Below are 15,325 nucleotides of genomic sequence, written 5' to 3'. Positions count from 1 at the left end.
AATAGAACTGCCATATGACCCAGCAATCCCACTGCTGGGCATACACACCGAGGAAACCAGACCTGAAAGAGACACGTGCACCCCAATGTTCATCGCAGCACTGTTTATAATAGCCAGGACATGGAAGCAACCTAGATGTCCATCAGCAGACGAATGGATAAGGAAGCTGTGGTACATATACACCATGGAATATTACTCAGCCATTAAAGAGAATTCATTTGAATCAGTTCTAATGAGATGGATGAAACTGGAGCCCATTATACAGAGTGAAGTAAGCTAGAAAGATAAAGACCAATACAGTATACAATGCATATATATGGAATTTAAAAAGATGGTAATGATAACCCTATATGTAAAACAGAAAAAGAGACACAGATGTACAGAACAGACTTTTGGACTCTGTGGGAGAAGGCGAGGGTGGGATGTTTAGAGAGAACAGCATTGAAACAAGTATACTATCAAGGGTGAAACAGATCACCAGCCCAGGTGGGATGCATGAGACAAGTGCTCAGGGCTGGTGCACTGGGAAGACCCAGAGGGATGGGATGGAGACGGAGGCGGGAGGGGGGATTGGGATGGGGAACACATGTAAATCCATGGCTGATTCATGTCAATGTATGGCAAAAACCACTACAATATTGTAAAGTAATTAGCCTCCAACTAATAAAATAAATGAAAAAAAAAATCTGAGTGTTCTAAACTCTTCTATCACTGATTAGCTCTGTGACTTTGAACAAGTTACTTAACATGTCAGAACCTGAGTTCTACATCTTTATGATGAGAGTAATGATAGAGTAGTTTTTAGATTACATTTAAATAGAATAAAGTATCACACAGCTCTAGCACATGTTAAGTGCATAGTAGTAATAGCTATTGGTCATTTGGTGTAGACTGTAAATGATATTTTGTCTTCTTATTTTCTTTTGTTACTAAATGTATTCTTTTTTTTTTTGCTTATGCTCCTCATTTGGCACTCACAAATGTATCTTTTATTATTGTTAAGGAGTTGTGTTCTTTTCCGTTAGTTAAGTGTAAAGTTATAAAGAACAGAATTTTTTTTCTTAGAATCTAGCTTAATTTGCTTCTCCTGAAGATTAAATTAAGAATGCCTTCTGAACAGAGAACTTCAATATAGAAAATAGGAAATACAAGAAAGTACTAGAGTCACAGAGCTGGAGACTGTAATAACTGAACTAAGACATTTACTACAGGGGTACAACAGCAGACCAGATGGAAGCAAAAAGGATCAGTGAACTTAAAGACCGGGCAGTAGACCTCACCCACTGAGAGCTGCTAAAAGGAAGAAGAACAAAAGAAAGTGAAGATAACTTCGGGAATTTATGGAACAATCTCAGAAGGACTAACGTTCACGTTAACAGGGCTCCCAGAAGGAGATAGGAGAGAGGAAGGGGCAGAAGAATTATTTGAAGAAATAATGCCTGAAAACTTACCTAATTTGGGGAAGAAAACAGACATGCAGATCCAGGAAGCCTAGAGTGTTCCACATAAGAGGACCCCAAAGAGACCCACACCAAGACACATTATAACTGATGATTCTTTTTAAAAATATTAATTGATTTATGGTTGCACTGGGTCTTCGTTGCTGTGCTCAGGCTTTCTCAGTTGTGGCGAGTAGGGACTACCCTTGATTGCAGCGTGTGGGCTTCTCATTGAGGTGGCTTCTCTTGTGGAGCACGGGCCCTAGATCGTGCTGGCTTCAGTATTCTGTGACATATGGGCTTAGCTGTTCATGGCATGTGGCAGCTTCCATGTGGGATCTTCCTGGACCAAGGAGTGAAACCTGTGGCCCCTGCATTTGCAGGCAGATTCTTAACCAGTGGACCACCAGGGAAGTGAACATTATAATTAAAATGGCAAAAGTTTAAGGCAAGAGAGATTCTTAAAAGCAGCAAGAGAAAAACAATGTGTTATGTATAAAGAAACCCCCATAAGACTATGAGCAGATTTTTCCAACAGAAACTTTGCAGGCAAGAAGGGAGTAGCATGATATATTCAAATTACTGAGGGGAAAAAAATTCCAGTCTAGATTATTCTACCTGGCAGAGTTAAATTAAAAATTAGAGGAGAGTTAAAGAATTTTTCCAGACAAGCAAAAGCTAAAGGAGTTCATCACCACTACATTGGCCTTACAAGAAGTATTAAAGGGACTTCTTTAAGCTTAAAGAAAAGGATGCTAATTAGTAACAACAAAACATGAAAATATGAATCTCACTGGTAAAGAAGAATAAATATATAGGAAAGGCAGTAGCCTAATCACTTAAAAAGCTAGTATGAATCTTAAAAAATAAAAGTAGTAAAACCATAACTACAGCAATGAGGGAATACATGCAAGATAAAAAGATGTGAAATATAATATCAAAAACAAAAAATGTTGAGGGGAAGAGTAAAAATATAAAGCTTTAAAATGCATTTAAGTTGTTGTCAACTTAAAGTAGACTGTTATTTATGTAAGTTGCTATATGAAAGTCTCATGATAAATACAAAAAAGATGATGAGAAAGTAAGCATTCTAAAGAAAGTCATCAAGCCATAAGAGAAGAGAGCAAGGAATGAAAGTTCCAGAGAGGAACTACAAAACAGCCAGGAGACAGTTAACTAAATGACAGTAAGTAGGGTCGCAGAGAGTAGGACACAGCTGAAGTCTTAGCACACAAGCGTTCACATACTTATTAATTATTTAAATGCAAACTAAGTTCTCTACTTAGAATACATAGAGTGACTGAATGGATAAAAAAAGTCAGTCCCATTTCTGTGTTGCCTGCAAGATATTCACTTCAGGTGTAAGGAGAGAAACAGACAGAAAGTGAAGGGATGGAAAAATGTATTTTCTGCAAATGAAAGCCCAAAGAAAGTTGGCGTAGCTCTGCTTATATCAGATAAAATAGACTTAAAAAAAAAAAGACTAATTAGAAAGAAGGGTAGTAAGTAATGATAAAGGGGTCAGTCTAACAGGATATATAACATTTGCAAATGTTTTGTTGTTGTTCAGTTGCTAAGTTTGTCCAATTCTTTGAGACCCCATGAACTGCAGCATGCCAGACTTCCTTGTCCTTCACTATCTCCCAGAGTTTACTTAAATTCATGTCCTTTGGTTACAGATATTTGTGTATCTACATAAATATATAAAGCAAATAATAACAGACCTAAAGAGAAATAGGGGGCTTCCCTGGTGGCTCAGGCAGTAAAGAATCTGCCTGCAATATGGGAGACCTGGGCTCGATCCCTGAGTCAGGAAAATTCACTGGAAAAAGAAAATAGCTACCCACTCCAGTATTCTTGCTTGGAAAATTCCATGGACAGAGGAGCCTGGTGGACTTCAGTCCACGGGGTTGCAAACAGTCAGACACAACTGAGCAACTAACACTTTGTAAAGAGAAATATACAGCAAAACAGTGATAGTAGGGGACTTTTATTAAAGGCTCTTCACTTACAGTAATGGATAGATTACTAGATGGAAAATCAAGAAGGAAACATTGCCTCAAAGGACTTAACGTTGCCTCAGATGGACTTAACTACAGATTAGATAGGACATTCCATCCAAAAGCAACACAATACATTTTATTCTGATGTACACATGGCCTATTATCCAGGGTTCATCATATGTTAGATCATAAAACAAGTCTTAATAAATTTAAAAAGATGAAAATCATATCAAGAATCTTTTTCTACCAGAATAATATGAAACTAGAAATTCATTTACAAGAAGAAAACTGGAAAAATCACAGACATGTGGGAATTAAACAGAATACTATAGAACAAGCGGAGAGTCAATGAAGAGATCAGTGAAGAAATTTTTAAAAAAAAAGTACTTTGAAACAAAACTAGAAATACAACATTCGAATCTTACGGAATGTAGCAAAAGCAGTTTTAAGAGGAAAGTTCATAGTGATAAATGCCTACCTCAAGAAATGAGAAAAATCACAAACAACCTAACTTTATACCTAAAGGAAGTAGAAAAAGAAGAACAAATGAAGTCCAAAGGTAGTAGAAGCAAGGAAGTAACAGAGTGGAAATAAATGAAATACAAGCTAAGAGGACAATAGAAGAGATCAGGGTAAGAGATGGTTCTTTGAAAAGATAAACAAGATGAACAAACCTTTAGTTAGAATCACCAAGAAAGAAAAAGAACTCATGGATTCAGTTAGAAACGAAAGAGGACATTACAACTGATACCACAAAAATACAAGGGATTGTAAAAAACTACTGTGTTACTGTGTGCACTTATATGCCAACAAAGTGGACAAGCTAGAAGAAATGGATATATTTCTAGAAACATATAACCTACCAAGACTGAATCACAAAGAAATAGAAAATCTGAACAGACCAGTTACGAGTAAGGAGATTGTATCAGAAATCAGAAACCTCCCAACAAAAGTCCAGGACCAGACAGTTTTGCTGGTGAATTCTACCAGACATTAAAAGAATTAATACCATTCCTTCTCAAACTCTTCCAAAAATAAAAAAATGATGGAATGCGTCCAAACTCATTTTATAAGGCCAGCATTATATTACCCTGACACCAAAATCAGACAAGGATGCTGCAAGAAAAGAAAATTACAGGGCAGTATCCCTGATGAGCATAGATGCAGAAACCAACAAAATATTAGCAGACCAGGTTCAACAATACATTAAAGAAATTATACACTGTGATCAAGTGGGATTAATTCCAGGGATGCAAGAATGGTTCATCATCTGCAAATGAATTGATAAATCACATTAACAAAATGAAGGATAAAAATCATATAATTCTCAATAGAAGCAGTAAAAGCATTTGACAGAATTCCACGTCCACTTACAATAAAAAACTGGGTATAGATGGTATGTACCTCAGCATAATAGAGGTTATATATGGCAAGCCCACAGCTATCATCATAAGTGGGCATTATGCCAGGTGAAAAAATGAGACAAAGACAAATACACTATGATTTCATTTATATGTGGAATCTAAAATTTAAAAAAATCCAAGCTCATAGATACAGAGAACAGATTAGTTGTTGCCAAAAGGTGGGGGTTAGGGGTGGTGAGGCTTGGTGAAATAGGTTAAAGGGAGTCAAAAGTTCCAAACTTTCAGTTATAAACAAATAAGTCATCAAGTGTGTAATGTGTAGCATGGTAACTGTTGTAATATTTGAAAGTCATTAAGAGAGTAGCTCTTAAAAGTTCTCATCACATAAAAAAATTGTGTGTATATGTAACTGTGCATGATGAAGAATGTTATCTAGACTTACTCTGGTGGTTATTTCACTTTATATATAAATATTGAACCATTGTGTTGTACTCCTGAAACTAGTATACTGTTATATGTCAGTTATACCTCAGTAAAAAAATGTGTCTTGAATCTTTTCCTCTTCTCACTTTCTCCTTTCAATTTAGGGAAACAGAAGACATTTGTATTTAAATTCAAAATTGAACTTTTTTTTTTCAGATAACCATGATGATTACAGAGACTGCTCTTATGCCTTTTGCTTGTTTTGAAGATACATTGAGTCGGATGCTGTTTGGCTGGCAGCAGCAGTTTTTACCCTGTGAAAAGAAAAGTGAAACAAAAGCATCTTTCAATGGTACTGGTTCATCTACCTCAAAACCTGTAGCTAATGCTTCAGAGAAAGTTAAAAAGAAACATAGTAAGAAGACTGAGTAAATTCACTTGATGAGCTTTAGAAAGCAAAAAATTTTCTTATCTACCTGTCAGATTGTGATAAATATTTCTTGTAAATGATGTAAATAAAGATTATATATAAGAATTGGAGGTGACAAAAAGAAAGAACTTCTTTCTGTTTCAGGGAGACTGTCCCTTTCTGGATTGTAATTTTCTGAGTGTTATGAGTATATCATGTGAAATTGTTTTTCTAAGTTACATATAAAAGATTCTATTGTGATTTTTGAAAGTTTTATATGGATAAAAGAAGACTGTATTTTTAAAAAATGTTCGAAAAAGTAAACCTACTGTCATTGCAAAATAACAAAAATTAAAGTCTTATTGTTTAATCTAGATATTTTCATAAATTTTTATTTGAATCTATTTGAGTTTTAGTTTAGCAAAATTAAACTTTTATTTTCACATTACCATTATAATTCCTAGATATGAAAAACAGTTCTTGTTTAATTTTGAGTACTGGGAAGAGTAAACTTTACCTAAATCACTTTATATTATGAATGAAAATAAATTACTAGCTTATATCTCAGAAATGAACATTGTATTTTTTGCCCACATTAAATGGAAATATCTGAAATTTAATTGTTTTCTACTAGCATTTTTCAGTGAGAATAGAATATTATTAGTCATAATCTTAAGTGTGTTTCATGCCCTTGTTTGTACTATTTCTTTTTTCTCAAAAGAAAATCAGGGGCATAATTTTTAATAAGTTATTAAGTCCATGTTGCTTTGTAAGTTTTGAGGAGCTTATTTTTTTCCTCTCTCCTTAAAACACAGTAGTTTTAACTGTGGGAGAAATTCTTCACAGCATTTTGTATATTCTTAAGGATTATTTAAATTTAAAAAATTTACCTTAATGTTTACTTTCTTATGAGTACTTCTCAGTTTTCTAGTTGAATGTCTCTTACTAGTTTTACATATGTTTGTTATGTTTTTTTTTGTTTGTTTGTTATGTTTTAATGTACATGTACATATATTACTAATTTTATTTTACATTAAAACTAGTTACCCTTATGTGTAAATACTCAGCTCTAATGAGAATTGACCTCGGGCATCTGACAGCATCCAGCTAACTAAGAAGAAACAAACTAAAATCTTGTATGGTAGTAGTCTACTTGAGTAAAGAATGATGACGTTACATTTTGTACCTATTGGCAAAAATAATTACAATAATATAATAATAAGTAGAAAAGTTATTAAATAATGTTAAACTTTATTTTATAGTTTAAAAGTCCAGTTATAATTTTAAAAACTTTGTGACTGACATGAGTTCTTCTGCTAAGACCATGAGCCTGCATAGAGTTAGTATGTATCAAGCATTTTTGGATGACATAGAAATATTCAAATCATACTCAATTTGGAAGTCTTGGTTTTTAAAATTTTTAAAAATATATATATAAACACCAGCAGGTACTATACTTGCTAAGAAAGTTTGTTTTGAGGGGGAGGACCTTTGATAACTTTGGAATGATAAGAAGTTAATTTTTTAATAGTTAATTTTTTAATATTCTGAAAAGTCATGAAATATTTAAGGGTTCTGTGTTATATTTGATACTTTTATAGTTAACTTTTCAGAATTAAAATGTTGCTAATTACTGGCTTAGTTTTGAAGTTTGGGTTTCACTGTAATTGAAATGGCAGGAATCTTATTTTACACTTGTATTAAAGATAAACTTATTGCAATAAATTATTATTTTTATGTTTCTTTCTATTTTTCTTGATATAGGAGTATATAGCTCCTGTGGCCTTTTGGTTGATTTGATATATATCCAAATATTACTGTCTGCATGAGATATACAGACTTTATTAATCTTTTCAAGTATCCATAATCTTTAATTCAAGATTTTTAAGAGCTCTACTGGAGGACATGGCTTAGGCCTGAAACCTCCCACTATTCATGCTGCCTGCAGAGACTTGACTGGATTTGCAAAGCAGATTGTTACATTCCTTACCCAACATGTAATATGAATGAAGCCTGTGGGCCTGCTTCACACAGACAGACAGGTAGCACTGAGAAAATTAAGGTCTGGTAGGTTTTCTTAAATAAGAGGAGACGAGAAACTGGCAAGAACACGGGCTGGCTTAACTCAGTGATCTCACCCTCTAGTGAAATAAGGCCAAATTAATATCAAACTCCGATTTATCAGATTAGTCACTGTTCCTTGATGAGGGTGTAATGGCTGGTGAGGGACTCCACAGATAACGTGGAGTGAATGGACTTCAGGGAAATTCCAGCTTTCCTGTAGGCAGAAAGCAAAATATGGAGAGAAGAGGAGAGACTTTCCCTCTTTGGTGGTTTTTTTTTTTTGGTCTATTCCTTTAAGGCGTACATTATTCTGTTAAAATCTACCACAGATCACAAGTTGATCGCAAATGAGTGATACATTAGAGGTGGAATAACATGTTCAAGAATATCATCTCTCCCCCTACTGCTTTCTTGTTTACATTTTACTGGTGGTGAGACATGGAATAAGCAAACAGATATGTTCCTGTGGTAATACTAAAGGTTATGAGTATATATTAAGCAGGACCCAAGGACAGAAAGTGAGAGAGCTGGGGGTACTGGTTAAGTAGGAGTTAGAAAGGCCTTTCTGTTAAAATTGTATTTTACTGGAGAGGAAGTGGGGGAATAAGTCAGGCAGACATCTGTGTTAAGTGCAAGGTCATTCTTCACTTAGTTGAGTTAGATTATGTATTTTTCCCCAAAATTATTGAATTTATTTTTCTTATTTAGTACAATTGCACACTTGTTTTTAACAGACATATTTCTTTGATAGAATTTTTCTTGTTTTTACAGTTTGTTCTTTTTTAAGTTAAAATTCACATACAGTGAAAGCACATATTTAAAGAGTTGGCAAATGCATACAAGTGGTACAGTCTAAACTCCTATCATTACCAATTCCTCAGGAAGTTCATTTCTAGTTAAGCCCCCTCCCCCACAACTGAATAGAAATAAAATCATGCAGTATATTCTCTTTGGCATAAGACATCTTTCAAACAGCATAATGTTTTTGAAACTCATTAATCTTGTTGCATTTATCAGTAGTTCATTCCTCTTTAATTATTTATAGCATTGTACTATATGACTGTGTCACAGTTTGTTTATCCTATTGATGCCCATCAAGGCTGTTTATAGTTTGGGATGTTCTGAATAAGCTACTGTGAACATTTTTTTGTACAAATCTTTTGGGGACCATGTGTTTTTATTTTTGTTGAACAAATACCTTGGAGTAGAATTATGTTTTATTAAAAAAAAGGCAACTGCTAGACGTCTTTTCCAAAGTAGTTGTACCATTTTACACTTCACAACAACGTATGAGAGTTCCACAGTCTTACACAGGATTAGTGTTGTCCAGCATTTTAATTTTGTTCATTTCTAATGAGTGGTTTATAGGTTTTATGGTTTTAATTTTCATTTCCTTAATGATTAATGTGATGTAGAACACTTTCGTGTGTACTTATTGGCCGTTTGTATATCTTGCTCTGTAAAGTGTTTCTTTGGATGTTTTTCCCATATTTTATTAGATTTATCTTTTTATTATTAAGTTCTTCATGTATCTTGGATATCCATTCTTTGTTAAGTAGGTGTTTGGTACATATTTTTGTGGGGCCTATGGACTACCTATATAATGATGTCATTTTTATAATGATGTCATTTAATGGGCACACATTTTAAATTTCAAAAAACTAATTTCCCAGAATTCTGTTCTACAGTTATTGTTTTCTATGTCTTAGAAACTTTTGCCTACCTCTAAGTTACAAGTATGGGCTTCCCAGGTGGCACTAGTGGTAAAGATTCTGCCAGCCAATGCAGGAGATGCAAGAAATGCAGGTTCCATCCCTGGGTTGGGAACATCCCCTGGAGTAGGAAATGGCACCTCACTCCAGTATTCTTGTCTAGAAAATTCCCTGGCAGAGGAGCCTCACAGGCTACAGTCCAAGGGACTTCAAAGAGTTGGATGCAACTGAACACACAAGTCAAATACATTTGCCCATCTGAGGATCCCCAGATAAAGGAGTGCCTTGCTTTTATTCTGAAAAGCACTTAAAAGAGGAACGCTTTATGCTATTATGTAATGATTCTATTATTTGGGCCTAATTTTTGGTTCTTCTCAAAAATCACTGTACATGCTATATATGCAGTCACTGTTTCTGTAGGAATTTGTAACGTGTAAATTCCTATAATGTATTCTTTAAATACATTATAGGAATTCAAGACTTTTTGTGTTGTGCTTAGTCGCTCAGTCATGTCCAACTCTTTGCGACCCCATGGACTGCAGCCCGTCAGGCTCCTTTGTCCGTGAGGATTCTCCAGGCAAGAATACTGGAGTGGGTTGCCATGCCTGCCTCTAGGGGATCTTCCCAGCTCAGGGATTGAACCCAGGTCTCCCGCATTGCAGGCAGATTCTTTACCAACTGAGCTACCAGGGTATGTCTATTTAGGGAGTTTGTATGTAGGCTTGTCCTTGGTTTATCACAACTTTGGTATTTACAAGAGATGGTGAATAAGAATCTGACAATAAAAATCCTCTAAACTCAGTCTAGGTATGGGATTAGTTGGGAAGTTGGTGATCCATATTGAAATGTACAATCCAGATACATCTGGTTTGAAAATCAGCACAGCTTTGTTTACATGGCTGTCTATTAATCCATGACAATACAAAGTTACATGGCACTCTGAATTGAAGTTGAAAACTATCATTTTTTTTTTTACTACATTTAATAAAGAGAATTAAGATTTAATTGGGATAAAAATAAGCAGTTCATATGGTGGGATTGTGGTTTGGTGTGGGGAGAAGAGGGGACTCTCCTGCTGTATAAAGTAACTTAAGATGTATTTTCACCCCTGTAGAATGTATTAGTAAAGAGAATAAAGTTGATAATGAATATTTGTATTTTTAGAAATATTTTGTGTAATCATATGAAGTTTGATGTAAAAATTCAGTCTATCTCAGTAAAATAAACTGTAGACTGAAACCTTTCTTGAGGATAATATGAAGTGAAAGGAATAGGCTACAGTGGCTGATAAGCAACACTGTTACATTGACATCTTAATGAGATGTGAAGAGAAGTACATAACATCTTGATTAAATTTGCAGAGGACATTTGGTATTATGAAAACCTGTGTAAGTGACAGGAAAAATTCAAAGGACTAATAATATACTTGGGAAATGATTCAGCTTAAAAATGTTGAAGTATACAGCTGGGAAGAATTGCAGGAGGTCTAAACCTAAGGGAAAATGCATGCATTTTATAAAAATATGAATAACAAAAATTAATGAAACATTAGCTTGTTATAGTCTTCATTTTGAGCAGCTGGTATTTTGGGGGTTATATTACTGAGGAAGAGAACAGTTTATTTTAGAAGACACATGTCTTTGCCATGTTGGCTTACGTTAAAGGACTGTTCAGAAAATAAGGTATATGAAAATGTGTTTAAAACATTATTTCACAGTGAAGCATCTAGTTGATTTATGGATATAACCAGAGTTCTGCAGTTTGGAGTGCAGAATACTGTACCACAGTCATTCCTATGTATAATATTTAAATACCACAGGTCAGTAAGATTTGTTCAGAAGTCTCTTCTCTTCATTACACTATTACTGTGTTTTATTTTACTGTTATGATGTTATGGTGATATAGTGGTATTATTATGGAGGAGCTCAGTTGCTCTGTATGGCCTTCTGACTCATGCATTTAGGTAATTCTTTCATTGCTGTTACTGAACTACTATGCCAATTACTGCATTCACCTTATGTCTGATCTTTCATGTTCTTAGTTGAATACAAGTCCTCAGAAGCTCACATTATACTTCCCTCTGATTGCAAGTAGGTATTATGATAAGTTTTGTGGTAATTAAATTCAGTTGAACACAATCTTTTAAAATCTTTCTGTCTCCCTCTAAAGTGGGTTTGTGTTCAAGAGGCTTGAGGTTTGGTCCTGCCTTCTTATCTTGAGCAGTGTTATTAATGTTGTTCTTTATAAAAAAAGACTTGAAACCAAACTGTCCAGAATCTTTTAAGTTGCAATCCCTGTCTGAACCAAATCTTTGGGGTTCTAGACATTTAGGTTCATAAATGTTCTAGGTTTTTATACCCAATTCAAGACATTGTTTTCTTTTTTTTTTCTTTGATAGTAGCCATCCTGATCAGTGTGAGGTGGTATCTCATTGTAGTTTTGATTTGCATTTCCCAAATGATTAGTGACTTTGAGCATCTCTTCCTGAACTTATTAGCCATTTGTAAATCTTTGAAGAAATCTTTATCCAAGCCATGAACTTTATCCGAGTTCATGCTTTAATTTGGTCATTTCTTTTTTTTTTTTCCCCTGTCCCTGAGTTTTAGTTCTGTATATATTGTTTGTATAAATCCTTTGTCAGATATATGACTTACAAATATTTTATCCTATTTTGTGGGTTACCTTTTTACTCTTAATATTCTGGTGCATACATTTAAAAATATTTATGAGGTCCAATTTGTCTACTTTTTATTTTGTTGCCTTTGGTGTCATATTAAAGAAATCATTGCCAAATCCAGTGTCATGAAGATCTGTCCTATTTTTCCTTTTAAGAGTTTTATAGTTTTAGGTGTTAGATTTAGGCCTTTGATCCACTTTGAGTTAATATTTGCATATAGTGTTAGGAGGGTTCAGCTTTTTTCTTTTGCATGTGTTCATTCAGTTTTCCCAGCACCATTTATTAGAAAGGCTGTTCCATCCCCATTGAACAGTCTCTGTTCTCTTGTCAAAAATTTGACCATATATGTGTTTAATTCCTGGCGGCTCGATTCTATCTAGTTGGGTGTATATGTCTGTATGTCTGCTAGTATTAACACTCTTGATTACTGTAGTTTGTAGCAGGTTTTGGGGTCTTCCCAGGTGGCTCAGATGGTAAAGAATCTGCCTCCAATGCAGGAGACCTGGGTTCAATCCCTGGGTCGGGAAGATCCCCTGGAGAAGGGAGTGGCAACCCACTTCAGTATTCTCTTCTGGAAAATCCCATCGACAGAGGAGTCTGTCGGACTACAATCCATGGGGTCACAAAAGAGCAGGTTTTGAAATGTGTAAGTATTCCAGCTTTGCTCTGTTTCAAGATTATTTTGGCTATTTGGGGTTGCTTGAGATTCCGTATCAATTTTAGGATGAGTTTTTCTAAAGAAATCAAGATATTGACAGGAATTCTATTGTAGGTCATGGGTATTATTGACAACACTATTAATACTTCTAATCCATGAACATGAGATGTGTTTCCATTTATTTATGCATTCTTCAACTTCTTTCAGCAATATTATTATAGTTTTTATTGTGTAAGTCTCTCACCTTCTTGGTTAAGCTAATTACTAAACATTTTTTTCTTTTTTGATGCTATTGTAAATGGAATTGTTTTCATGATTTCCTTTTCAGATTGTTTCTTTTTTAGTGTATAGAAATGCTACTAATTTTTGTGTGTTTAATTTTTATCCTGCCTTTTTGATGAATTCATTATTTTTAACTTTTTTGTGATATTTAGAGTTTTCTACATAGAGCACCATCAGCAGATAGAGACAGTTTTATTTCTTCCTTTCCATTTTGAATGCCTTTTATTTCCTTTTCTTTCCTAATTGCTTTGGTTAGGACTTCCAGTACTATATTTGAAAGAAGTGGCAAAAGTGAACAACTTTGTTTTTTTCCTGATCTTTGGTGTAAAATCTTATAGTCTTTCACTATCATGCTTGATGTTCTCTGTATGTTTTTCCTATATGGCTTTTATTATGTTGAGGTAGCTTCCTCCAATTCCTAGTTTATTCAGTGATAGTTATTCATGATAAAAATAATGAAAATGTGTTGAGTTTTGTCAAATGCTTTTTCTGCATTTGTTGAGGTGATCATCTGGGGTTTTTTTCCTTTATGGGATTAATGTAGTGTATTACATTGATTAGTTTCCTATGTTCAACCATCCTTGCATTCCAAGAATAAATCTCACTTGGTCATGGGATACGATCATTTTAATATGCTGTTGAATTTGGCTTGGAGGTGTTTTGTTGATTTTTGCATCAGTGTTCTTAAGGGATATTGGTTTATAGTTTTGTTTTCTCTTGTAGTGTTGTTGCTTAACATTGGTATCAGGATAACGCTGGCCTCTCATAGAATGAGTTAGGAAGTGTTGCCTCATCTTTAATTTTTTGGAAAAGTGTGAAAAGGATTAGTATTAGTTCTTTTATGTGTTTGGTAGAATTCACCAGTGAAGTCATTAGATCTGGGGCTTTCTTTGTTGGGATTTTTTTTTTACTACTCTTTACTAGTTACAGGTTTTCTCAGATTGTACATTTCTTTGTGATTTAGTCTTTGCAGGTTTTACGTTTCTAGGAATTTCTTCATCTAAGTTATACATTTTGTTGGTATACAGTTGCTTATGGTACTCTCTTACAGTCCTTTTTTATTCCTTTAGAATTCCCTTATTCCTTTTCATTTCTGATTTTGGTAATTTGAATCTTCTCTTTTTTTCTCAGTTCATCTAGCTAAAGGTTTGTTGATTTGTTTTCATTACTTTTTATTATTATTTTTCTGTTCTCTGTCTATTGCTGCTACAATCTTTTTTATTTTATTTCTTCTGCTAGCTTGGGTTTAGTTTGTTCTTTTTATAGTTTTTTAGGTTGTAAAGTTAGGTTGTTGATTTGAAATCTTTCTTGTTTTGAATATAAGCATTTTGGGCTATAAAATTCTCCCTTTGCCTGGCGTTCCCTGTGTTCTGTGAGTTCTGGTATGTTGTATTTTAGTTTCATTTGTCTCGAAGTATTTTCTAATTTCTCTTGTATATAACCTTTGGTCCATTGTTTAAGAATGTGCTATTTAATTTCCACAAATTTGTGGATTTTCCAATTTAAACCTATTACTGATTTTTAAATTTCGTTCTGTTGTGATTGGAGAAGATACACTGCATAATATCTATTCAACTCTCTTGTGACTTAAGATATACTCTATCCTGCAAAGTGTCCCATGTGCACTTGGGAAGAATGTATATGCTCTTATTGGGTAGAATATTCTGTATATGTCTGTTAGATCTAGTTGGTTTATTGTGCTGTTGAAGTCTTCTATTTTCTTACCTTCTTTTTGGTTGTTCTGTTAATATTATTATGAGTATGGGGTATTGAAGTCTTCAACTATTGTTAAGAACTGTCTATTTCTCCCTTCAATTTTGTCAACTTTTTCTTTATGTATTTTGATGGCCTGTTATTAGCTATGTAAGTATAGTGAATATAATAATGATTGTTGTATCTTCATGCTCTATTGGATCTTGCCTTAATGTATAATTATTAATGCATAATGCCCTTCTTTGTCTCTTACAACTTTTTTTGATTTAAAGTTATTTTGTCATGCTCTGTTTTCGTTATTATTTGCATTACATGCCTTTTCCCATCCTTTCACTTTCAGTCTTTCTGTCTTTGGGTCTAAAGTGAGTCTATTGTAGAGGGCATATGGTTGGATCATTTTTAAAATCCATTCTACCAATCTCTGTCTTTTGATTGGGCAGTTTAATCTGTTTCTACTTTATTGTTAAACAATGCTAACCATCATCTGAATCTTTCGGAAAATTAATCTTTTTGCAATAGTAACGTCATAGATCACTGATCACAGATTACCATAACAAATGAAAATGAAAAAGTTTGAAATT

At 34.1% G+C, this 15,325-nt stretch overlaps 1 protein-coding gene across 2 annotated transcripts in view; it reads left to right on the top strand.

The window, feature by feature from the left end:
- TMEM38B (transmembrane protein 38B) overlaps window positions 1-7,381 on the top strand; it is a 61,595-nt gene extending 54,214 nt beyond the window's left edge. For both annotated transcript variants that reach the window (XM_043927227.1, XM_043927228.1), the window contains one exon: window positions 5,446-7,381. In XM_043927227.1, coding sequence (XP_043783162.1) covers window positions 5,446-5,661 — 216 coding nt within the window. In that variant the 3' untranslated portion in view covers window positions 5,662-7,381. The remainder of the gene's footprint in view (window positions 1-5,445) is intronic.
- The last annotated feature ends 7,944 nt before the right edge of the window (window positions 7,382-15,325 follow it).

The sequence above is a fragment of the Cervus elaphus genome, chromosome 16 (genome assembly GCF_910594005.1).
Source record: "Cervus elaphus chromosome 16, mCerEla1.1, whole genome shotgun sequence".
NCBI classification, from domain to species: Eukaryota; Metazoa; Chordata; class Mammalia; order Artiodactyla; family Cervidae; genus Cervus; species Cervus elaphus.
This window is presented reverse-complemented; position numbering and strand designations above follow the sequence as displayed.